Source organism: Tamandua tetradactyla, chromosome 2 (genome assembly GCF_023851605.1).
Source record: "Tamandua tetradactyla isolate mTamTet1 chromosome 2, mTamTet1.pri, whole genome shotgun sequence".
NCBI lineage: Eukaryota > Metazoa > Chordata > Mammalia > Pilosa > Myrmecophagidae > Tamandua > Tamandua tetradactyla.
The window spans coordinates 167592291-167618794 of record NC_135328.1 but is presented as its reverse complement, the minus strand read 5'-3'; the positions used below and the strand labels follow the sequence as shown (position 1 = coordinate 167618794).

Here is a 26504-nt window from a genome sequence, read left to right as displayed (position 1 = left end):
TGCCCGTCTTCCACAGAGCTGACTCTGGCTGCACTGAGATGGGGCTGTCCCGGCCCCAGCTGTGGCTGAAGAGGCTCTGGGTGTTCTTGCAGGTGGCCTTACATGTGGCCATGGGCAAAATCCTACTGACTCTCTTCCCTGGGAGGGTCAAGCAGAACATGCTGGCCATGAGCCAGAGGGCCAACGGGACCAAGGACCTCTTCTTCCCCTACAACAACTGGGGCCCAACTTTCTTCAGCATCCAGTACTTCTGGTTCGTCCTGAAGGTCCGTTGGCAGCGACTTGAGGACAAGACTGAGCAAGGGGGACTGGCCCCAAACTGCCCTGTGGTTCGCCTCTCAGGCCAGAGGTGCAACATTTGGGACTTCATGCAAGGTCAGGAGGGCTTGAGGGGAGATTGGAATGCGGGTGGTAGAGCAGGGAGGGTGGGGTGGAAATTCTGAATTATTATTTTTCTGCTCCAGCTGCTCCTTTTTTGGCATCTTGTCCTCTTTCCACTACCTGAAACTAGGAATTCTCCTGGAGTCCCTTTTTAATGGGTGGTACCATCACCATCCCAGGCCCTCAAACCACATATCAGCCACAGTGACCTTTCAGTTCCTTGGACACTGCTCCTACCTTGCAGTCTGTTCTGCCCAGAATGTTCTTTGCCCACCTCTCTGCATGGTTATCTCCTGTCCGTCCTTCAGACTTCTGCTCAATGCCACTTCCTGCAAGAAGCACTCCTGGCTGCCCTGGACAAGGTTAACTTCTATTATATGTTTGGTTAGCATCCTAAACTTTTTCTTATTACACCTATCCTAGTTTGTAACTACGTGTGGGAGTTTTTTCATGACAGTTGCCCCCACTAACCTGCAAGCTCTATGTAGCCAGAGACCATCACTTTATCTATTGGACTCTTAAAGAACTCACCAATTAATTTCCTCTTTTTTGTCTTCACATCCTCCTCCTGTCTGAAGTTGGCTGCCCCCACCCTGTATTTTTGCTCCACTCTGCCTCTCTCACCTAGCTGTGATCTTTCTACCTATTTGCTACAGAGCTGCTCTGAGATGGGGCTGTTTGGCCAAGGCTGCCTCCTCTCCCACTTGCCTTCTCTTCCAATCCAGCACGCGAATGGCTGTTGGATTACTCTTCCACAAGTGCATCCACTCCTCCCAGCTCAACAATCTTAAGTGACAATGCTCAGCCTTTGGCATGAAGCACAGGGCCAGCCTAGCATTCGAGCCCTTCTCCAGTCAGGCTCCAGTCTATCTTTCCAGTTTCATCTCCAAGTTTCCCCTCATTTCCTCCAGAAATGAACCATCTGTTGAGCCTCATATGTCCCTTGCGCTTTCCTTTTTAATTGTCATTACTGATGTTAGCTTGCCCTTCCCCTCCTTTGCCAACAGTCCAAATATCTCTCATTTGTCAGGATCCAGCTCTCACGCCTCCTCCTCCACGAAGCTACCTTGGATCCCTGAAGCTAGGCATGCTCACACTCTCTTCTGGACTCATGGCTCTGTGTCTGCTCCTCTTCTTAGGACACTGATTTTTCCTACCCAGCATCTGCTACCTAAGCACAAGTCTTATCTTCCCAACCATGGGGAGCCTCTGATTCATCTCTGAAATCTTCCACATGGCTAGCCCAGGGCCTGGACACAGCAGGTGGGGTAGAGAAGGTCCCTGAGGAAGTCACCTTTCCTAGTGTTTTCAAAGTGTATTCTTTGGAACCCAAGTCCTCCAAGATATGCTTTACTCATAAAAATCCCTGGTCGAAGAAGTTTGGGAAACTCTGCATATTGCATCTTCTTCCCAGAGATTCATGGTGCATGTCAGCAGATAAAAGGCTCTGAGAAGCCGTGAAGATTAAACAAACAAACTTTTAAAAACTTTAACACAGCACTACCAATCCTTCATAGAAATCACCCCCCACACCCACACTCACAGCTTCTCACCCAAGGAAATACCTAATATCATTGTATTGGTTCCAAAGAACACTCTTTGGGAACAGTTGACCTAATCAAATCCTTTCGTTTTAGTAGGAAAATGAAGAAAACTGAGAAGCAAAGGTAACAGAGCCAGTGAGTGACCCAAAATCTGGGTTTCTTCCTATTGTTTATTCAATGTACCTCAACATTGAGTGAGCCCCTACTATATGCTAAACCCTCAGCTAGAAGCCAGGAACTCAGAGAGTTAGGTAAGATCTTGAGCCTTTGCTCAAGGAGTTTATGGTTTCATGGAACAGGTGGATGTAATAAACAAATCCTTATGGTCCTGTGAGATGGAAGCTGCTACAAAAGTATGAATTTTGTCTGCAAGCTTAAAAAGTTTCCTGGAAGAGGTGGCTTTGGAACTAGGCCTTAAAGAATGAACAAGATTTTTGTAGCTTGAGAAGGGAAAAAAGAGAAGTGTTTCAAGCAGACGGAAGGGCAAGCGTGGTTTTTTGGTTCATGATTTTAAGCCTCGGTGTACAAATGACCTCTATCTATTCAATAAATGTTCAGAAATGACCACTGATAATAAGAGCAGCAAGAATGACAAGAAGCTTTTATTATGTGACTGCTATGTGCTGAACACGGTGTCAGAGCCGAGCTCATTTGCTGAATATGAATAAACTAATCATCAGTTCACTGAAAGCCAACTTGCCTCATGACCAGTTCATGGAATTTACTTGTTTCCACTTTCAGGGGACCAGTGTACATTTTAAAGACTGTTCGATTTGTCTCTGCTCACTGCTGCTGCAGTTGAGATGAAAGAATAGAGAGAGGAGGAGACTGAGAGGCAAAAGAAAAATGTATTTATAAAATAGAAAAGGCTTTCAGCACATTGACCGAGGGTCCTCTGAAATCATAGGTTCTGGGTGATAACAGAGATAAACGCAACTGGTCTCTGCCCGAGAAGAGCTTGTAACCCAGAAAAAGAAATGGTATAGTCAGAAAGAGAAGCACAGGGCCCTCTCAGCCAGGGCAGGTAGGAAAGTGGCCAAGGAGGACTTCCTGGAGGAGAGGATGGTGGGCTGATTGGGTAGGGGCAGTGAAGCCTTGGGGTGGGTGAGGGAGGAGGGAATAGGGAGTAGGTGAGACAGGGCAGATGTGATGTGGGAGGCAGGAAAGGTTAAAAGATGAAGCTGAAGACAACACCTTAGACCATAGCTTATGAGTATCTTACCAAAGAGGACAGTCTTTTCCCAAGGGTATCTGTGCATCCTGCAAGTGTTTTCAAGCAGAAAGTTACCATGATTATTTCTGCATATTAGAAAGACTTCATGTAGCTGCTTTGGAGTTCTGTTGTATGCTTTGGGAATAAACTCTGAACTTACGTAAGAGACACATTCTGGGAGAACTGTAAGATTCTTTACAGATAATATAAGCAACCCCTTCATATATATTTTTTAAAACTAAGGCCCAGGGAGGACAAAAGACTTGCTCAGAACCACACAGTGAATTCTTAGTACAGTCAGAACTTGTGCTGTGTAATTCTCAGCTAGTGTACTTTCAGTTATGAGAGGTTGGATGAGACAAAAGAGACTCAGAGAAATCCTCAGCTACCTCCAGTCCCCTGAATGTACGTGCACATGGCCATGCACACACACAACGTGTACATGCTCACGGACACACACGGCAGAACATTGTTTAACTGGCATGTTGCAGCAGAAGGCAAGTTCTAGATGATTTATTTTTTGAGTAACTGAGAGTTCATCTGATATTGGCTTTATTTCATCCCCTGTTAAGATGATCTAAAAATCTCTTAAATATACATATGACTGTAAATGGGATTTCTCTGCTGAGACAGTCTGGTGTGGGGTTAGTTTACTGGCCTGGGAGTCAAAAGGGATGGGTTCAAGTCCAGCTCTTCTGCAGAGCTGTTTGCCCACTGTGCCGGTTTGAAACTATTATATACCCCAGAAAAGCTGTGTTTTAATCCTGATCCAATTTTGTGGGGGCAGACCTATTGTTTAGGGTGAAACCCTTTGATTTTATTGTTTCCATGGAGATATAATCCACTCACTTGTGGGTGTGGCCTTTGATTAGATGGAAATGTGACTCCATCCATTCAATGTGGGTCTTGATTAGTTGACTAGAGTCCTTTCAAAGGGGAAACATTTTGTGTTCCAAGAAATGATCATGATGATGAATATGCAAGTATGTGATGATATTGTGAATTACTGATTATATATATGTAGAATGGAATGATAAAAAATTATGGCTGTTTGTGTTTGGTGTTTTTTGGTATTTAAAAAAAATTTTTTTAATTAATAAAAAATAAATAAATAAATAAATAAATAAATAAATAAAAGGGGAAACATTTTGGAGAAACTTCAGATGCAGACACTTGGAGAACAATTGTTTCAGAGCTGACAGAGACATGGATGTTTGGAGATGCTTCGAGTGCAACAGAGAGAGCAGATGTGTAGACATGGGCAGAGCCCAGCCGACATCGACATGTGCCTTCTCATGAGATGTTAAGCAAACCAGAAGCTGGAGAGAGCCAGCGAAGCGAAGAGAAGAAACCCTGCCCTGGAGAAGCCAAGTGAAGCATCTCCAAAGGGAACAGATGCTGAAAACAATGGAGCCCAGGAATGAGAGACCAGAATAAGCCAGCCACATGCCATCCTGGCTGACAGAGGTGGTTTCAGATGGCATCAGACTTTCTTGAGTGAAGGTAACCTCTTGTTGGTGCCTTAATTTTGACATATTCATGACCTTAGAACTATAAACTTGTAACAATAAATTCCCTTTATAAAAGCCATTCCATTTCTAGTATATTGCATTCCAGCAGCTTTAACAAATTAAAACTCCCACCTATACAAATGAGTTGGAATTAGCAGTCCTTGCCCAACATTCTTATGAAATGATGTTCCCTGCCCCATGGCCTGTGGACATGGGCAGGAAGCCAGCCCTCAGCCCAGTCACTTCCTTGCATTCAACCTTTCCCTCTCTACTACTAGGAAACCAGGGCACTTAGTTTAATCTTTGCCCTCGACACTGATCACTCTACCAAATCACACCACAAATAATTAAACAAATGGTTCTATCTCTGCCAGGATCCTAATCCAATGTTGTTGATTTTTTTTCAATTAAAAGCAAAATTCCCGACAGCTAATATTTAGAGTTGGTCCAGACGATCAGTGTTCTAGGTTCTTATCCTAAGAGCTGGGGTCATTGGAGGCCAATGAATGGCCATCTGACCATGAGTGAACCCTGAGCCTCCCTGCTAAGCTCAGAAAAAATGCTGTGACATGGGTAAGGAAGCATGGTACAATCAACCGACAGGTATTGAGACCCATTCAATGCTAACTAGAATTTCCCATGAGAAACTTTGTGAGTCAAGAACAAAGAGACCTTTGCAATTCCAGAGAAACCAGCCTGCTTTCTCCTCATGCACTGAAAAATGAAGACTATATAACCAATTGTGTTCCCGTTTTATGTGGCCACCAAGAAACTCAGAGCCAAATATATAGCTTGGTTATAACAAACGAAAGCTACCTGTATTAGTTTGCTGAAGCTGCTGGAATGCAATATACCAGAAATGGAACAGCTTTTATAAAGGAATTTATTGCCTTACAAGTTAACAGTTCTAATGCCAGAAAAATGTCCCAACTAAGGCATCCATAGAAACTATCTTAACTCAAGAAAAGCCAATGTCTATAACAGAGGAAGACATGTGGCTGGTGTCTGTTGGTCCTTGTTTCCAGTTCTGTTGCTTCCAGCTTCTGATGCCAGTGGTTCTCTCTGTAAGCATTCGTGGGCCTTCAGTTAGCTCCTCTGGGACACAGTTCTGCATTCTGGCTTGCTTAGCATTTCATAGGAAGGCACATGGTAATGTCTGCTGGGCTCTGCTCATGTCCAGGAATCTACTCTCTCTCTGTCGGCACTCCAAGCATCTCTGAATGTCTCTGTCTCTGTCAGCTCTGAAGCAACTGTTCTCCAAGCGTCTGCATCTGAGGTTTCTTCAAAATGTTTCCCCTTTTAAAGGACTTTAATAAAAGAATCAAGATCCACCTTGAATGAATGGAGCCACATCTCTATCTAAGCAAGGTTCACAACCACAATTAGATGTGTCACATCTCCATGGAAGCAATCCAGTCAAAGTTTCCCACCATAAACAATAGGTCTGACCCCATAAGATTGGACCAGGATTAAAACATGGCTCTTCTGTGATACATAATAGTTTCAAACCAGCACAATACCCTAAGCCTGTTTATTTGTACTTCATTTTTTTTCTCCTGTTCTATGCCTTATACAGAGGCATGAATTTTTTTAATGTTTTATTATATATGTAAATTCCTTCAAACCCTTTGCAGAACAACGAATAAATAACAAGCAAGTCAGGATGCCCTTTACTCCCCATCTGTCAGTAAGCCCTGCCAATTCTACCTATTCCCCTCCTCAATTGCCACACACAGGCACCCAGTCCAGGCTCCCATTCTCTCTCATGTGGAATTCTGTAGTGCCCCTTGACTGGTTTTCTCCCACTTAGATTCACAGTGCTCTCTCCATAGAGTAGCCAGTTGATCTACAAATGGTTTAGATGTTGGGGCTCCAACAGCAGCTGGATCTCCAACAGCAGCTGGATCACTGACCCTGGACAGTCCTTTAACTTCAGCAGTCAGGCCTGGATGCTGCTGTCACAGTGCTTGCCACAGGAAGCCATCACTACTGCAGGACTCCACCATCCCTGCTGGGATTACTACCACTGGGCTATGGATGAAATTTACCATCTCAATTACTCCAGAGCCAAAGACCAATGTGGGAGGGTTCATTCATCCCAGCCTGGGTCATTCACTACTTGTGCACTGGTTACTGGGAGCAGAGGGAGGATCTGGCCCATCTGTCTTTTGTATAGTGAGTCTGGACACTTTCCCATCACTAGTACACAAAATAGAGAATTCTAAATAGGTAAGAATGGTAGGAGCCAGCACTATGGAGCATTTGACAGGTGACTGGGGTGATTTGGTCGGGAGATGAATCTTGCCCAGCCCTAATCCAGGTCTCTAGATTATCCCTGCACAGGGATTCTAATACCCTGTGGTCTGATAGGCAGGTGGGAAGGGGAAATGCCTGCCTCCTAGCATGGGCATGGTGTGTTGTACCAGTGGCTAGAGGGAGGTAGCCAGTGGTAGCCTGGTAGCCAGTGGCCACAGGTAGGGTGGCTCTCAGGTGATTGTGAGAGTCTGCAGCATCCTATACCTAAGGGAGTGCAACATTAACTAGCACCTAAACCTACCATGATAGTAGAGAGACAGACCTTGGAAGACAAGAAAATGCTTTCAATTTTCAATAATTTTAATGGCAATTTCCATCCAATTTTTGAACAAGGGGCTCCACATTTTCATTTAATGATGGGCCTTACATATTATGTTGCAAATCCTGCTCCCACTCCCCCTGTGGAGCTCCTTTCACTGCCTCCCCATTTCATAGCTCAGCGAAGAGATAATAGCTAATAACAATAGCTTGCATTTATTAATACAAATTACTATAGGCCAGACACCATTTTAAACCCTCATCTGAATTAACTTAATCCTCATAATAATGCTATAAGTATTATTACATCCATTTGTGGATGAGGAAACTGAGGCACTTTGAATGGAAAGAGCACTAAACTGAGAACTTAGAAGCCACGTTGTTAACTCCTCCGACCCTGTTGTGTGACCTGGAGCAAGGAAACAAACCTGAGTTTCTTTGTCTGTAAAAGAGAGAAAACAATATTTACCTTGCAGTTTACTTAGTGCATGACATGAGAGAATGGATGTGTACATGACGTATAAACTGCCCAAGGTGGGCTTCTCTTTTCATTATTTTTGTTACCACCCAGTGAGTGCAAGCTGTCTGCTAGATACCTAATAAAATCACCTCTTTTTAGCTAGGAGAAAACTGGGCTCCACCCCCAACTTTGTCCCAGGCCCATCTAGGAGAGGAAATGAAGGAGTGAAGGCAGAGCTTGCAAAAGAAATGCTGCGTGTAGATTCTTGGTTTACAATGGTTCCATTTCTGTTTTAGGCAACAGGCCTCTGGTACTGAATTTTGGAAGTTGTACCTGACCTTCATTTCTTGGCAAATTCGACCAGTTCAAGAGACTTGTTGATGACTTTAGTTCCATAGCAGATTTTCTCATCATCTACATTGAAGAAGCACATGCATCAGGTAGAAAAAGATTGCCTGCCTTGACCTCTCCCGTCCTCTCTTTACCTCCCCTTTTCCCTCCCTTTCCCTCAAATCCCCTCCCAAGGTTGTGGGTGGGGTGATTGGAAGAGACAGAGTGAAGGAAAGAACACTTTTCACTGAGTGCCTATCATTCCCTAGTTTCTGAGCTAATATACCCAACACTGGCTGACCATAGTCTGTGCTTTTCAATCACAGCACACAGGAGAATACCTGGAGTGACAGGGCCTATATGGGACAGCTTAAATAGGACAGCCACAAGGAATTTAGACCTAAAATGTCACAATTGAAAAGACTTCCATAGAGCTATTAGTGAAATATATTCTAAGACACTCCAAGCTCAAAGGGACGGCTAAATCATGTGAGTCAGGGGTTCTCAACTATTGATGTGCATAAGAATCACCTGGAAGGCTTGGTAAAACAGATTTCTGGACCTTACCTCCAGGATTTCTGACTTAGTATATATAGTGTGGGTCTGAGAATCTGCATTTCTAACAAGTTACCAGGTGATACTAATGCTGCTGTCTGGGAACCACACTTTGAGCAGCACTTGTCTCGGCCAACTTTCACCTGGGGCAGGAATTCTGTACCACTGCTAGCAGGTAGTCACCCATCTTCAGCAATAGGGAGCTCATTACTTCACGTGAAATCTTGTTCCTTTGCTCTATAGCTCTGCTCAAGAGAAAGTCTTCCCTTACAATGGACAGACAAGTCCCGCCCTAAAACTGCTATACCTTGGTGTAAGTGCCTTGAACTTTAGAAAACTGACACCCATTTTCATGGGTATTGAACTCAGTAATTTGGTCCAAGTCTCCAGCCAGAGACTGAAGAAGGCAAGAAGGCTTGTGGCTAGAATGGAATGAGTGTTGTTTACTCACCTGTCTCCCCACAAGATGAGAGAGATACCATCTGATTCATCTCTGTCACCCCAGCACTTGGCAGAGTCCAAAGTCAGTGCTTAGTAAGAGTTGGATGAATGAATGAGTATTTAGCCCTACTGGACTGTCAATGTAAGTGCAAAGATTGCTACTGATTAAACATCAGAGAAATTGGTCCAGCAGTGCTTTTTCCATTATGGTCCCCAGACCCTTGGTGTCACAACCACCTGAGCTCCCTATTAACAATGCATATTACTCCTCTTGTTGATGCCTTAGTTTGGACATTTGTATGGCCTTAGAAATGTACACTTGTAACTTAATAAACCCCTTTTGCAACCACCCCCTCTCCTCCCCCCCAAAAAAGAGAAAAAAAAATGCATATTACAGGCCCCACCCTGATCAAGGTGGCAGACTGGGATGCTTTAGGGCTTTGTGCCCCAATGAAGGCTTTGAACAACCAGCAAGAATAGGCAGGGGAAAAAAAGAAAAGAAAAGAATAGGCAGAAATATCTTTCTCAAAGCTCCAGCAAACAGTTAAAGGACTGCAGTAACAGGGCAAGTGCTGAATCAAGAAAAAGACTACTTAAAAGCAGCAGGATCTCACAGCACCCTGGTTGACCTCTCCCCACCCTTCACTGGGTTGATGAGAGCCAATCCATGCTCCCAGTGTAGATCCTGATCCCAGGTCTGGAGGGAGCAGAGTAATAACACTTGGGTACATAGTTGGAGCATGTATGTCTGGCCCAATCTGTCTGGTAGTGTCCTGAGGGACTCGCCATCCCATAACTTTCTCTGCATGTAGAAGGTACTTCACAAAGCTTTCCTACAGAATACTGTGGGAGGAAAGTCAAATGGCTGCCAGGAGCAAGGGGTTGTTGGCAGTTGGCTATGCAAGGCAGGGCCAAGGACCATGAGGAAACTGTTTCTCAGGGAAGACAGGACAATTGCATCTGTATAACTGGGGGAATTCCTAGGACCACATGTACTTGCCTGAGAAAAGGATTAAAGAAAAGATCATAGTGGGCTCTGCACTTGACCTGGAGCTATTTTCTAAACTCATTGTATTAATAACTTCTGAAAGAGCATACTAGCACAGGTCAATCTGCAAAGGGTGAAAAAGGTGTTTTCTTTTGTTGTTGTTGTTGTTGTTTTCCCATTGGTTTCTGCTCCTGGTATTCAAGGAAAGTTCTGTTGTAGCACCAGCTGAATACAAACTTAAGAGAGAGATGCCTCAGAGTCTAATTTCCAGCAATAACACATTAAATATGAAAATGTCTAGATTCAATAAAAGATTATAAAACATAGAAAGAAACAGGAAGCAATGGCCCAGACAGAGTAAAGTATTAGAAATTGTCAATGAGGAGGACCAGAATTGAGATGTCAGACAAAGCCTTTTTTAAAAAAGGTCCTAAATATGCTCAAAGAGCTAAAAGAAAACATGGACAAGGAACTAGAGGAATCAGGAAAGTGATAGATGAACACAAATAGGATATCAATAGAGATTTCAATGATAAAAAGGAACCAAATAGCAAACAGCTAAAGACCACAATAACTGAAATTGAAAATTCCCTAGAGGGGTTCAACAGCAGATTGGAGATGGCAGAAGAAAGAATCCCAAAACTTGAAGATAAGATGATTGAAATCATCAAGTCTGAGGAACAGAAAGAAGAAAGAATGAAGAAAAGTGAACACAGCCTGAGGAACCTTTGGGATACAATCAAGTGTACCGACTATACACATTGTGGGTGTCCCAAAAGAAGAAGAAAGAGAAAAAGGAGCAGAGCAAATATTCAAAGAAATAATGGCTGAAAACCCCCCAAATTTAATGGATATACACATCCAAGATGTTTATACTATATCCAAATAGTATAAACCCAAATAAACCCATACCATGATGCATTATAATCAAACTGTCAAATGCTGAAGACAAAGAGAGAATTCTGAAAGCCACATACAAGGGAGTCTCAATAAGATTAAGTGTCATATTCTCATAAGAAACCACAAAGGCAAAATAGCAGTGGGATGATATATTTGAAGTGATAAAAGAACAACAACAACAAAAAATCCAAACAAGATGGCAAAACTGGCTTTCAAAAATGAGGGATAGGGCGGGCCGCGGTGGCTCAGCGGGCAAGAATGCTTGCCTGCCGTGCCGGAGGACCCCGGTTCGATTCCCGGCCCCAGCCCATGTAAAAAACAAACAAACAAACAAAATATAATAAAACAAGAAAATGTTTAAAAATGTTTCCCTTTCTTCCTCCCTTCCTTCCTTCCATCCTTCCTTCCTTCTCTGTCTTTCCTTCCTTTAAAAAAAAAAAAAAAAAAAAAAAAAAAAAAAAAAAAAATGAGGGATAGAGGAAGTGGTCCAAGATGGTGGCTTAGTGAGGTGTGGAATTTAGATCGTCCTCCAGAGCAGCAAGTAAATAGCCAGAAATAGTACAGAACAACTGTCAGGGCCACATCAGTGACCAGACATACAGCATACACCAGTCTGGACAAGCTAGACCAGCTGCAAGCGAACCCAGAACCATGAGTCTCCCAAACCACAGAGGCTGGCACCCCTCCCCCAGAGGCTGGTTCCCAGAGGGGAAAGGAAAAAGACTTTACTAACATCAAGGGGCTGAGCTCAACCAAGCTCCAATTGTGTTAATTAACAAATTCTGACAACTAAAAATAGGCCTCCAGCTCAGCTAAACCTCTAATAAAAGCTAAAGTTACTAGTGTTTTAGTAACTAGAGAGGGGACAGAGCTGATGGGGGGGGGGGAGATTTTTTGGATTGAACAGTACAAAATACTTGAAAGGTCTGGACCCTAAAAAAAAAAAAAAGAGGGGGCACATAAGACCTGGAGATACATAGAGCAGCATTCCAACTTAAGCTCTTGATTAACAAACCCAAGGAATAGGAGTCCTGTTCTGAAAAGTACTTTCTTTTCTCTTTGTTTCTATGGCTTTACTGCTTTCAGGCTCCAACTGCCCCAGGCAAGGGCAGAATTAAGCTTGTCTGAGAGACAGAGAGGCTGGTCAGGTGAAAGGAGATAATTCCCTGGAGGCTGTCCTTCCCCTGGAGATGGGTGGGGCCCAGCTCAGGTGGAATCCCTCCCTCAAGGAATTCAAACCCCAGGGGCTGGAAAACTGAAGCAATTAAAGCCAACCTACAACCTGTCCACTGACTCAAACATGGCCCTAGCAGAGAGAGTCTGCTGAAGTTAAAGGTACTGCATCACTTAATGCTGGTGGGACCCACAGGCAGACAAGCAACACATACTGGGCAGGCTAGGAAAAAATACAGAGTCCAGAGGCTTCATAGGGTAGTCTTTCAACCTGCTGGGTCTCACCCTCAGGGAAAACTGATGTAGGTAACTCTTTCCTCCTGAGAAAAGGCCAGTCTGGTGTGGGAAAATATGACTGGGATCTATAACACTTAAGTAGGCCCTCCTAAGAGGGAAAAAAAGGCACCATACAGGCAGGGCAAGAAACAAGAAAACAAGAATGAAAAATTCTGATCCATTAAACAAAACCTATGCTAGAGGTCTAGAATAAGCTGAACTGAATGTCAAAGAACAGATAGAGAACAAAGTCATCCAGCAAGAAAATCCTAGGTAAAAAAACTGAAAACAATCTCCAGAATAAACTAATTAATGAACTTAAATGCCTAGAAGCCAGCAAAAAATAGCAAATCCTGCTAGGAAAATTGAAGATATGCCCCAGTCAAAGGCACAAATGAACAATTCAAATGAAATACAGAAGTTGAAACAATTAACTCAGGATGTTTGAACAGACATGGAAAATCTCATCAAAAATCAAATCAACAAATTGAGGGAGAATATAAAGAAGTCAAGGGATGAACAAAAAGAAGAAATCGAAAGACTGAAAAAACAAATCACAGAACTTATGGGAATGAGAGGCACAGCAGAAGAGATGAAAAAAACAATGGAAACCTACAATGTTAGGTTTTAAGAGGCAGAAGATAGGATTAGGGAACTGGATGATGGGACATCTGAAATCCATCAAGAAAAAGAAAACATAGGGAAATGAATGGATATATGAGCAAGGACTCAGGGAATTGAATGACAACATGAAGTGCACAAATATACCTGTTGTGGGTATCCCAGAAGGAGAATAGAAGGGAAAAAGAGGAGAAAGACCAATGGAGGAAATTACCACTGAAAATTTCCCAACTCTTATGAAAGACTTAAAATTACAGATCCAAGAAGTGCAGTGTACTCCAAACAGAATAGATCCAAATAGACATCCTCCAGGACACTTACTACTCAGAATGCTAGATGTCAAAGAGAATGAGAGAATTTTGAAAGCAGCAAAATAAAAAAAAAATCCATCACATACAAGGGAAGCCCAATAAGACTGTGCTTACATTTCTCAGCAGAAACCATGGGGACAAGAAGACAGTGGTATGATATATTTAAGATTCTAAAAGAGAAAAGCTGCCAACAAAGAATTCTTTATCTAGCAAAATTGTCCTTCAAAAGTGAGGGGGGAACTTAAAACGTTTTCAAACAAAAAGTCATGGAGAAAATTCGTGACAAAGAGACCAGCTCTGCAAGAAATACTAAAATGAGCACTAGAGACAGATAGGAACCAGTATTGACTCGAGAAGAAATAGATGACATCAACAAACGAATCACAAGTGGAGAAACTGAATCAATCATTAAGAAGCTCCCCCCAAAAAAGTCCAGCACCAGATGGCTTCACATGTGAATTCTACCAAACAGTCAACAAAGAATTAGTGCCAATTCCGCTCAAAGTCTTCAAAAAAAGTTAAGAGAAGGGAAGAAGACTATTTAACTCATTCTATGTAGCCAACATCACCCTCACACCATAGGCAGACAAAGATACTACAAGAAAAGAAAACTAAAGACTAATCTCTCTAATGAATATAGATGCAAAAATCCTCAACAAAATTCTTGCAAATCAAATTCAGCAACACACTAACAGAATTATACACCAAGCAGGATTCATCCCAGGTATGCAAGGATGGTTCAACAAAAGAAAATCAATTAATGTAATACACCATATCAACAAATCACAGCAGAAAAACCACATAATCATCTCAATTGGTGCAGAAAAGGCATCTGACAAAATTCAACATCCTTTCTTGTTGAAAACACTTCAAAGGATTGGAATAGAAGGGAACTTCTTCAACATGATATAGGGAATATATGAAAAACCCACAGCTTACATCATCCTCAATGGGGAAAAACTGAAAGCTTTCCCCCTAAGATCAGGAACAAGACAAGAATGCCCACTGTCACCATTGTTATTCAACATTGTGTTGGAAGTTCTAGCCAGAGCAATTAGGCAAAGATAAGAAATACAAGGCATCAAAACTGGAAAGAAAGAAGTAAAACTCCCATTGTTTGCAGATGATATGATACTTTATGTCAAAAACCCCCCAAAATCAACAGCAAAACTAGAGCTAATAAATGAGGACAGCAAAGTGACAGGTTACAAGATCAATACACAAAAATCTGCAGTGTTTCTACACTGCAATCTGAGGGGGGAATCAAGAAAAAAATTCCACTTACAATTGCAACCAAAAGAATAAAGTATATAGAAATAAATTTAACTAAGGATACAAAAGACATATACAAAGAAAATTATAAAAAATTGCTAAAAGAAATCACAGAAGACCCAAATAAATGGAACGGCATACCATGTTCATGGATTGGAAGACTAAATATAGTTAAGATGTCAATTATACTTAAATTGATTTGTGGACTCAATGCAATACCAATTAAAATCCCAAAAACTTACTTTGCAGATATAGAAAAAACAAAAAGCAAGTTCATCAGGAAGGGCAGGGTAGCCCCAAATAGCTGAAAATATCCTGAGAAAGAAAAATGAACTCAGAGGTCTCACACTACCTGACTTTAAGACATATTATGAAACTACAGTCATCAAAACAGCATGGTACTGGGCGGGCCATGGTGGCTCAGCAGGCAAGGACACTTGCCTGCCATGCCAGAGGACCTGGGTTCAATTCCCGGTGCCTGCCCATGTAAAAAAAAAAAAAAAATACAGCATGGTACTGAATAAAGATAGATATACTGACCAATGGAATTGAACAGAATGTTCAGATATAGACCCTGTCAATCTATGGACAATAGATCTTTGATAAGGCAGTCAAGCCAGCTCACCCAGGACAAAACAGTTTCTTCAATAAATGGTGCCTGGAGTACTGAATATCCACATGCAAAAGAATGAAAGAGCTTTGCGGCGGCCGCGGCGCGATGGGGCTGCGCGCCGGAGGAGCGCTGGCCAGGGCCGGCCGGGGTCGGGGGGCGCCCGAGGGGCCTGAGAGGAGCGGCGGCGCGCAGGGTGGCAGCATCCACTCGGGCTGCATCGCCGCGGTGCACAATGTGCCGCTGCGCGTGCTCATCCGGCCGCTGCCATCGGTGCTGGATCCAGCCAAGGTGCAGAGCCTCGTGGACACGATCCGGGACGACCCCGACAGTGTGCCTCCTATCGATGTCCTCTGGATCAAAGGGGCCCAAGGGGGAGACTATTTCTACTCCTTCGGGGGCTGCCACCGCTATGCAGCCTACCAGCAGCTCCAGCGAGAGACCATCCCTGCCAAGCTCGTGCAGTCCACCTTGTCGAACCTGAGGGTGTACCTGGGCGCATCCACCCCTGACTTACAGTAACAGCCTTTTTGGTACCTGCCACAAATCCCAAAAGCCCAGAAGACTCACCTGGCCTCCACCCAGCTGGACCTTCAGCAGGTGTGACAGGGGTGCATTCTTTTTGCATCTGGGGGAGGTCTGAGTCTTTACTAGCTGCAAGTCCTTGGACTCACTTCTGAACAGGGAAGCCCAGTTCTCATCTCTGAAAATGGGGGTCATTGCCTTGTGCTCAAGGATTAGGAAAATTAAATGAGAAAGGAGATGGGGTTTGGAGAGCCACATGCTGCTGGCTCCAAATTCCCCAGGACAAGGATTCTTCCTCATTTTCATCTTTGTGTACTCAACTTTGTGGAATATATTCAGCTTCAAGTAAAGAAAATCCTAGGTTAGGGTTTTGTTTGTACAGAGAGGTTTGTTTTTTCATATAACATGAAACGTGGAAGTAGATAGCTATTGACATTAGTTCAGAGCTCAGTTAAGTCAAAGCTCATGTTTCTAATCCTTTTGACCTTTCCCTCATTGTGGGTTACTTCATGGTCACAAGATGGCTGCTGCAGTTCCAGGAATCATGCCTGCATTCAAGGAAGGAAGGAGTGGGGGAGGAGGAAGGGCCAAGCCATCTGGTCCTGTCCACTTCTATCAGAAAGTAAAACCTTTCCCAGAAAGCAGGTTTCTTCCTCTCCCCCTGTGCATATTTTCATTTAGGTCTTCTTGGCCCAAACAAATACCATTGCTACCCCTAGCTGTAAAGAAAGCTCAAGACAGCAAGTAACAAAATTGTCATGATTGAGTAGACTAATCAAGTTATATTCCATCTTCTGGGACTGCTGCATGCTGCCTTTTGAAATAAGTTAGAATCCTGTTGGCAAGGCAGAAATAAGGAGTCATGTATCAACTAGCCATTGATGTGTAACAAAACATCCCAAAATCTAGCAACTATTTGCCCACAATTCTGTGGGTTGACAATTTTGACTGGTTATCTGGGTAACCTCTTGGGTCACTCAGGGGCTGCAATCAACTCTCAGCTCAGCTAGAGCTGGATGGTCTAGGAAAGCCTTACTCGCTTGTGTTGCAATTGACAGGCTATTAGCTGGAGTAACTGGGTTCTCCTCTAAAGCAAGCTAATTTGGACTCGTTCGTGTGATAGCCTCACGGTTCCAAGAAAGTAGAAGCTACAAGGCTGCATGAGTCCTAGGCCCAGAACTGCTACAACATCACTTCTGCTAAGTTCTTTTGTTCAGAGCAAATCATAAGACTGGCCTAGATTCACGGGGTAGTGAAAGAGACTACACCTCTTGATGGGAGGAGTGGCAAAGAGTTTGTGGCCATTTTTAATCTATCATAAATGATTTGGGAAAGGTAAATAATAGTGTGCCCCCTCCCCTCCCTCCATTCCTCCCTCCCTCTCTCCCTTTCTCTTACACAGGGCCTGACTCTGCCCATTTGAAGCAGTAAAACAGTGTCCTGGCCCTCAGGGTCTGGGGGAAGAAGTGATGGCGCAGGGGCTAGTTTTCTCTAAGGGCATTTAGAGAGTAGGGGCAGTAGGGGCATCTTTCATTGTCCAACTGCAGTAGTGAGATATTCCAGAGAGGCTTCTGAAAACCAGGATTCCTGAGTGGTGGGAGCTAGAGGAAGGGTCCAGTTTCCCCAGCTCAGGAACCCCCAGTTTCCCCACCTCAGTAGGGGCAACACCTTTCCCACCCATTCCTTATCCCAAGGGAAGATGACTAAGGTGACCAATAGAATTTGAAAGAGATGCAGTCCTAAATGCAATGCGGTATCCTGGGTTGGATCTCAGGACATCAGGGAGAAAATTGGAAATCTGAATAAGGTCTAGATTTTAGTTAATAGCAATGTACCAGTGTCAGTCTCTTGGTTTGGACAAATGGACCACAGTTCTGTAAGATGTTGGCATTTGGAAAGACTGAGTGCAGAGTATAGAGGAACTCTGCATTACCTTTGCAACTTCTTTGTTACAAAACCTAAATCTTTTCTAAACTAAGAAGTTTAATAAAAGGAGGGAAGTGTGCAAAAAAAAAAAAAAAGAATGAAAGAGGATCCATATCTCACACCCTATACAAAAATTAACTCAAAATGGATCAAAGACCTAAACATTAGATTTAAAACCATAAAACTTTGAGAAGAAAATGTAGGGAAATATTTTATAAAACTTGTATAGGAGGCAGTTTTCTAGATCTTACACCCAAAGCATGAGCATTGAAGAAACAAATAAATAAATGGGAACTCCTCAAAATTAAACACTTTGTGCATTAAAGAACTTTGTCAAGAAAGTAAAAAGACTTCCTACACAATGGGAGACAATATTTGGAAGGGACATATCAGATAAGGGTCTAGTATCCAGAATATATAAAGAGATTGTTTAACTCAACAACAAAAAGACAAATAACCCAATTAGAAAATGGGCAAAAGACATGAGCAGACACTTCTCAGAAGAGGAAATACAAATGGCTAAAAGGCACATGAAAAGATGCTCAGCTTCCCTGACTATTAGGGAACTACAAATCAAAACCACAATGATATATCATCTCACACCCACCAGAATGGCCACTGTTGATAATACAGAAAACAAGACGTGCTAGAGAGGATATGGAGAAAGAGGCACACTTACCTACTGTTGGTGGGAATGTAAAATGGTACAACTACTGTGGAAGGCACTTTGGTGTTTCCTCAGGAAGCTAAATATAGAATTGCCATTTCATCTGGCAATACCATTGTTAGGTATCTATGCAGAGGACATGAGATCAAGGGCACAAATGGACATTTGCAGACCAATATTTATAGCAGCATTATTTACAATTGTCAAGAGATGGAAATAGCCAAATGTACATCAACAGATGAGTGGCTAAACAAGCTGTGGTATATACATACGATGGAATATTACGCAGCAGTAAGACAGAATAAAGTCATGAAGCATGTAACAACATGGATGAACCTTGAGGACATTATGCTGAGTGAGATTAGCCAGAAACAAAAGGAAAAATACTGTATGGTCTCACTGACATGAACTAACATTAATGAACGAACTTGGAGAATTTGAGTTAAAAACAGAGGTCATCAGTTGTTCCTCATGTCTACCTTATCAATGAACAAGTAAAACATATGAATTAAAAATAAATAAATAATAGGGGAAACAACTGTTAAAATAAATTTAGTAGATTGAAATGCTGGTGAAGGGTAAGGGTAAGGGGTATGGTATGTATGAATTTTTTTCTATTTTCTTTTTATTGCTTTTTTTTCTGAATTGATGCAGATGTTCCAAGAAATGATCATGACGATGAACATACAACTATGTGATGATAGTGTGAGTTATTGATTATATAACAAGAATGGAATGATCATATGATAAGAATGTGTTTGTATGTGGTTATGTGTCATAAATAAAAACTAAAAATAAAGTTAAAAAAGAACAGAGGTCATCAGGAGGTAGAAATAGGATAGATATTGGGTAACTGAAGCTGAAGGGGTACAGATTGTGCAATAGGGCTGATTGTAAAAATTCAGAAATGGACAACACAATACTACCTGATTGTAGCACAATAATGTAAGTACACTGGATGAAGCTGAATATGAGAAGGATAGAGGGAGGAGGGCTGGGGGCACATATGAAACCAGAAGGAAAGATAGACAATAAAGACTGAGATAGTATAATCTAGAAATGCCTTGAGTGTACAATGATAGTGACTAAATGTACAAATTTAAAAATGTTTTTGTATGAGGAAGAACAAAGGAATGTCAATATTGCAGGGTGTTGAAAATAGATGGTCATTCATATTTTAAAACTTCAACTTCTGTGTGAGACTATGGAAAAAATGTGCATTTTGCACAAAATTTATATTTTGACTAGTGCATTTCCTACTATAACTTATATGGACAGCTTAATTGAACACCATAAGTACATGGAACTTTGAATAGGGCATGAGATTTTGTAGGTTTGTCTATTGTGATGCTCCAATAAACCCCATAGTGATTTGAACAGTGAATAAAGAAGTATTTGCAGAGTCCCCTTGGGGGAATGGCAAGAAAGGGGGAAAATTCAACTTCCTATTTGGACAATTCTTGATGTTCTCAAAAGCAGTGGGGACAACCAAATTAATAGGCCAAGCCCTCAATCTTGGGGTTTGTTCATATGAAACTTATCCCCACAAAGGATAGGCAAAGGTTACTTAAAATTAGGCTAAAGAGTCACCCCCTGAGAACCTCTTTAAATGCTCAGATGTGGCCCATCGCTCTCTCTCAGCCAACACGGCAAACAAACTCACTGCCCTCCCACTCTCTACATGGGACATGACTTCCAGGGATATGAACCTCCCTGGCAACGTGGGACAGAAATCCTACAATGAGCTGGGACTCAGCATCAAGGGATTAAGAAAACCTTCTTGACTGAAAGTGGTAAGAGAGAAATGAAACAAAGTAACATGTCAGTTATCTATATAATGCATATATAATCTCTATCTCCGAGAGATTTCAGAGTCTAGTGGTTATCCTGGAGGTTATTCTTATGCATTATATAGATATCCCCTTTTTAGTTAAGGTGTTATGGAGAGGCTGGAGAGAACTGCCTGAAACTGTAGAGGTGTATTCCAGTAGCCACGTTTCTTGAAGATGATTGTATAATGATATAGCTTTCACAATGAGACTGTGTGATTGTGAAAACCTTGGGGACAGATGAGTAAAACATATGGATTAAAAATAAATAAATAATAGGGGGAACAAATGTTAAAATAAATTGAGTAGATTGAAACACTGGTGATCAATGAAAGGTGGTAGTAAGGGGTATAGAAAAAAATAGGGGGAACAAAGGCTAAAATATATTGGGTAGATGGAAATACTAGTGGTCAATGGGAGGAGGGGTAAGGGGTACGGTATGTATGAGCTTTTTCTTTTTATTTATTTTTCTGGAGTGATGCAAATGTTCTAAGAAATGATCATGGTGATGCATATACAACCATGTGATGATATTGTGAGTCATTGATTATATACCAAGAATGGAATGTTCAAATGTTAAGAATGTTCGTGTTTGTATGTTGTTATGTTTTGTTAATAAAAATATATTTTTTTAAAATGAGGGATAGGCCAGGCAACCATGGCTCACTGGCAGAGTTCTTGCCTGCCATGCCAGAGACCTGGGTTCAATTCCTGGAGTCTGCCCATGTGAAAAAAAAAAAAAAGGGATAGATTAAGACATTCACAAGTAAACAAAAACTGAGAGAGTTCATCACCACTAGAGTAGCAATACAAGAGATGCTACAGATAATTCTGTGGTTGAAAGGAATGGACACTAAGACAATTGACTGAAATCACATTGAAGGAAAAGGATCTCCTGTAAGGGTAAAAACATGGGTAAATAAAAATGCCAGTACTATTGTATTTGGGTTTTTACTTTCTGCAGGGTCTAAAAGGCAAATGCACAAGATATAATGATAAGTCAGTGGTTTTGGAGTCATAATGTATAAACATGCAATTTGTGACAAGAACTACATAAAGCTTGGGGGAGGGCAGAGGGTTCTAAAAACATAATTTGTTTATACCACTGAAGTTAAGTTGGTATCTAAGCAGGCTTTATTAATTTAGGATGTTGAATTTAAATGCCATGGTAACCACAAAGAAAATATTGGAGAATATGCAAGCTCACAGAGACAGGAATTAGAATACAAATTGTGAGGGAGAAGGAATGGGGAGTTAATGTGTAATAGGTATATGGTTTCTGTTTGAGAAGATGGAAAAGTTTTAGCAATGAAAGGTAATGAGGGTACAACAAAAGTATAAATATAAGTGATTCCACTGCCCTAAGCCATCTTTATCAGAATCCTCTTTTAACAAGGTTCGTAAGCAATTCACATGGACACTGAAGTTTGAGAAATATTGAGAAGTTTGAAAAGTATTGGTCTATCTTACACTGAAGAGCAAAAAGCCCAGGGCTCCTGGGAGTCAGGAGCCCTGGGCTTCAGTTCTGGATCAATCAGTGACTCCCTGCGTGGCCTCAGGCATTCACCCACAGTAGGAAGCAAGGCCAAATTGTGGCCAAGGGCTCCCCTAGCTGGGACCTCAGTTAGAAGTAGCTGGTATTTAGTCTGTAGGATGTGTGTGCCATCCCTATGGGGTCTTCTGCCTCGCTTTTCTCTTGCAGATGGCTGGGCGTTTAAGAACAACATGGACATCAAGAATCACCGTCACCTCCAGGACCGCCAGCGAGCAGCCTGCTTACTGTTGGACAGGAGCCCCCAGTGCCCTGTGGTGGTGGACACGATGCAGAACCAGAGCAGCCAACTCTACGCAGCACTGCCCGAGAGGCTCTACATTCTCCAGGAGGGCAAGATCCTCTACAAGGTGGCAACCCAGGGAATGGGGGCCAGGGAGGGCAAAGGTGGCCCAGAGAGGGCCCGGGGAGAACCCAGGGAGGGCCAGGGAGAACTAAGGGAGGGCCAGGGAAGAGGGAGGGCTTTGTTTCAAGCCCTGGATTTAAATCCCCACCAGGCAATTTACCACCCAAGTGATCATGAGCGAGTCCTCTACCCTCTTGGAGCTCTAGTTTTCTCTTCTGCAGAATGGGGAGTGGATCCCTACCTCACAGGGGATGAAATAACATATGTGAAAGTCTCTAGCATTTGGACCGGAGCATCATCCTCCTGACTGCCTTCTGCAACCAAATGACTGGTCCTGCCCTGGTTTGGTTTTAACTGGAGAGGATGAAAGCATTCTTTCCATTCTACAAATGATACTCAGGGAGGGGCATTGACTTGCTCAAGTTCACACTGGTCAAGGCTCTGCTTTCAATCCTAAAGCACCTGGATGGGATGAGCCTGGATTGGAAAGGATTGAAGCTGCTCATCCCCTGAATCTGGAGGGGGTGGTAGGGAGTGGGAAGAGAATGAATTCTGCAGTGAGGAGCAGGAAATGTAGAAGCAGGGGCAGGAAATGAGCCCAGGCTTCCTTTCTATTGATTGCTTCCCCCCACCCCGTGGCCTCCAGCCTGGGCAGGATGCAGGAGGGACACACAGCCTTTGACCCCTTCCGCACTGCTGGCCTCCCCTGCAGAGGCAGGACCAATATTTTTTATAGCTGTTGAAGGGATGTCAAGCATCAGAGAGCAGGTGTAACCTGACCACATAGACAGACCCCAAGCGCCTCTTCCTATGGGTCCAGCTGGTCCTACTCATGCAGGTAAAACAAGCAATGACTTGCAGATGAGTCTCCAGGGTACCCAGGGTCACGGTACATGGATTCAGGGCCTCCTTCCTTTCCCCTCCCCTGAGACAGTGTTCCAAGGTCACACGATTGAAGCCAACTGGGCACTGAGTCCCTACCTTGGGTTAGGCCTTGCGCTCAGTGCTAGAAACGCAGATATGAATTTAAAATGACCCCTACCGCAGCTCATTTAAACAACTCAAACTCCTGGAGTACAGAACAAGAATTACAAGGCCTTGTAATTCTGTATAGCTTAATATAATACCAGGATACATCTCAGACTATAGTGGGCTGATAATTAAAAGCTCTTGGCAGGGCAGGCCACAGTGGCTCAGCAGGCAGAATTCTCGCCTGCCATGCTGGAGACCTGGGTTTGCTTCCCGGTGCCTGCCCATGCAAAGAAAAATAAAACAACTATTGAACAGAGTCCCTTGAGGGCCAAAAGCAGGGAGAAATATATATATATTATTAAACTTTCCCATCTGGGAAACCCCAGGTACCCTCTTAACCACTAGGGATTCCCAAGAAAATAGACCAGGCCCTGGATGCTGAGGCTTGCCCAAGAGACTTGTTTCTGTAGGGGAGAAGCTAAGACTACCCATAACAAGGCCTAAGTGTTGCTTCCAGGATGCCCCTTTGTTACTCAGATGCGGCCTCTCTTTCTCCAAGCCCAACTCTGCAAGGAGAATTGTACTCTCCCCCCTATGTGGGACTTGACATTCAGGGGTAAAAATCTCCCTGACAATGTGGGGCATGGATCCCAGGGATGAGTCTGGCTCTGTCATTGTGGGATCAACAATACTTTCTGGACCAAAAGGGAAAAAAGAGGTGTAATAAATAAGGCATCAGTGGCCAAGAGAGATCAAATGGAGTCTAGAGCCTATACTGGAGGCTACTCTTATGCAAGCTTCAGTTAGGTAGTGCTAATTGCCCTGGTCTGCTAAACCCCAACCAAAGTCACGCTTTTTGACTCTTAAGGACACTTAGGGCTCCATCTGAGACTCTATAAAGGTTTCATACATTAAGTTTACACTCCTGGAATCTATAATTCCTGGAGGTTTCCTAGGTCAGATAAATCCTGAAACCCAGAGGGACCAGCCTCTGGGTTTTGATGAAAGATTATCAATTAATTGATAAGAGATTATCAATTAATTACATCCCTCTAAGGGATCTCATCCAAAGATCTCTATGGATTTGGAGAAGGATCAAAGGAGAAGGAGGAGGTATAACAGAGAAAATAGGTTTTAACAAACAAGTTTGACTGCTGAATCACTATATTAATATTCCTTCTAGGCGCCAGTGTTTTGGAACAGTTAGAAGGAAAAATCTGAAAAATCAGTGGAACGGTAGCCAATGACAAACTCTGGATTCTGTTCTGTAATTACTTGTTGAGGTGGACTTTGAAAAGTATTGCTTTTTCTTGCTTTGCTTAGTATACATGTTATATTTTACAATAAAAAAGTTAAAAAAAAAAGATATACTTTTTTTTAAAATGATGCAAACCTAATTTCAAGATCTGGAGATAGAGTCGGGGTCATAAAGAAGCCCCAAATAGAGTGTTAGGATGTCCGTGTGCTCCGAACGTCCCAATCAGGAATGAGCAGGGGCCAGACTGTAAATATTTTTTACTATGTAGGCCATATGGTTTCTGTCATAGCTTCTTAACTCTGTTGTAGCACAAAAGCAGCCTCAGACAACACATAATGAATGGGCGTGAGGCAGCAGGCTGGTTTGGGCTCTCATATATTTCCCAAGCCCTGGGGAAAGGTAGACTTTTCAGAGGAGGACACAATTGTCTGGGCCTCACCAAGCAGCTATGGTGAGCAAAAGTTCCCCAAAATATAGGGAAGTAGGTGGGCAAAGGCACTGGGCATGTTAGAGCAAGGTGTGAATGAAGAATTGGGAGCATTTGGGTTATAGTGATACATTCTGGACCAAGGAGTCTAGCCTTCATTCTAGGGCAGAAAGCTACTGAAGGGTTTTGAGCAGGGGAGAGGCATGCTGCAATTAGTAGTGGAGCGAGAATCACTGACTATTGGGTAGAGCATGGACTGTAAGGAGCAGGGACTAAGAACTGGGGATAATCAGAAAGTGTGGCAGCTGCCCAAGCAGAGGTGGAAGTGGGCTGACCTGGGCGGTGAGACTGAGAAGCAGAGCTGGTTCGGATGTAGAATGGGTGGAACGTGATATGAGGGGTAGAGAGGAGAGAAGGCAAGACCTCTCTGAAGGCTTGATTACAGGAGGAAAGCACATTTGTATAGACCTCCTTTCTCCTTTTGAAACTCTGTCACTGGACCCCTCCTACTTCTCTGTCCACTTGACGCCACTCCATAGCCTGACCCTGAGCAATCTCATGCATATGGTACCATCTGCCATCATCTACTCCATGCTGACAGTTCTCACACTGACCACTAGTCCAACTCTCTCAACTAAACTCCAGATCTACATATTCCTGAGAGATGGAAATCTGTGAACACCTGATTCATTTCTCTTGCAGGGTAAACCCGGCCCTTGGGACTACCATCCAGAGGAAGTACGTGCTGTTCTGGAAAAGCTCAGCAGTTAATCTGGATGGGTCTCCCAGTTCTACGTGACCAGTAATTGGGCTCCTCATGACTTGGCTCTCCCCCACCTCAGCTGGTTTGCATCTCTTGATCTGTGTCCCCGGATGAATCACTAGCTCAGATTTTTCTGATCTAAGCAAACAACTCTCAGCGAGGACGTGCAGGTCACAGCATTTAATCAGGAGCCGTTTTCTTATAATCAGAAAATGAACCAGCACTCAAGTCAGTCAGGCAAGTGAACAAACTGTTAAAGAATGCACACACTGGCCATACGGTGGTGACCTCATTCCCTGCATGGTACCTTAGAGAGAAGATGCTGTTGTGTAACCTGGAGGTACTTCGGAGGTGTGTTATCTCCCTTCAACCACTCTGATGCTGAGCGGATAAGCACGGCATCGTTTATAATAGGTACAATCATTTTACCAAATTTGACATTTACAGAATTGATCATTTAAGACAATAAATTGCTGTTTAGAAGTAAGTATGGGAGGAACATCAGTTTTGGGGGAGTGATGGTTGGAAGCGGAGGAGTAGAAATGGAAGGAGAGTGTAAGGATAATCCTTTCCTTGCCAGAAGATTTAAACGAGTCAATGGGTAGTGAGGATGAGTTTTCATGGAATTATGATCATTTCTATTGTGGAAGGAAAGGGCACTCACTTTACCATGCTTGAATGCAGTGCTTTAATAGGAATTTGATTCTCTGTACCCCGAGGTCTTCTACTCTCCTCACTTACCAACAGATTCACTTGGAGGAAAGGACCGGTTTCTTGAAAGCATTATAACTTTGACCAAACCAGGTAACAGACCCAGCCAAAGTTGTCATTCAGTGATGCAGAAGCTCATATTTGAAATGCTTTTTCTCTGATTTATTTGCAAGTTTCTTAACGTTCATTTGTGTTAGATAGTATTGGACTAATGGATAATCACTGGCACTCATCTGTTTTAATCCTGCTTCTTTTCATATTTGTTTATGATGGCCACAGCCTAAAGTACATACAGCTGTGACTTGATTAAAAAAAATATTTTAAGATGCAGCAAGCTAATACAAAATAATTAAAATGTTTCAAATTAA

General features: G+C 42.8%; 1 protein-coding gene and 1 pseudogene across 2 annotated transcripts; both read left to right on the top strand.

Annotated features, from left to right (window-relative positions):
• On the top strand, positions 1-26504 carry DIO1 (iodothyronine deiodinase 1). 2 transcript variants are annotated; one of them, XM_077149578.1, is made up of 4 exons: positions 1-375; positions 7980-8123; positions 21810-22009; positions 25365-26504. In XM_077149578.1, exons 1-4 carry the CDS (start codon positions 39-41, stop codon positions 25431-25433), a joined length of 750 nt encoding a protein of 249 aa, XP_077005693.1. In that variant the 5' UTR covers positions 1-38; the 3' UTR covers positions 25434-26504. The 2 variants fall into 2 exon arrangements, with proteins under 2 accessions (XP_077005693.1, XP_077005694.1); XM_077149579.1 differs by lacking the exons at positions 21810-22009; positions 25365-26504 and adding an exon at positions 19920-20484.
• On the top strand, positions 15269-16064 carry LOC143674198 (sulfiredoxin-1 pseudogene; annotated as a pseudogene).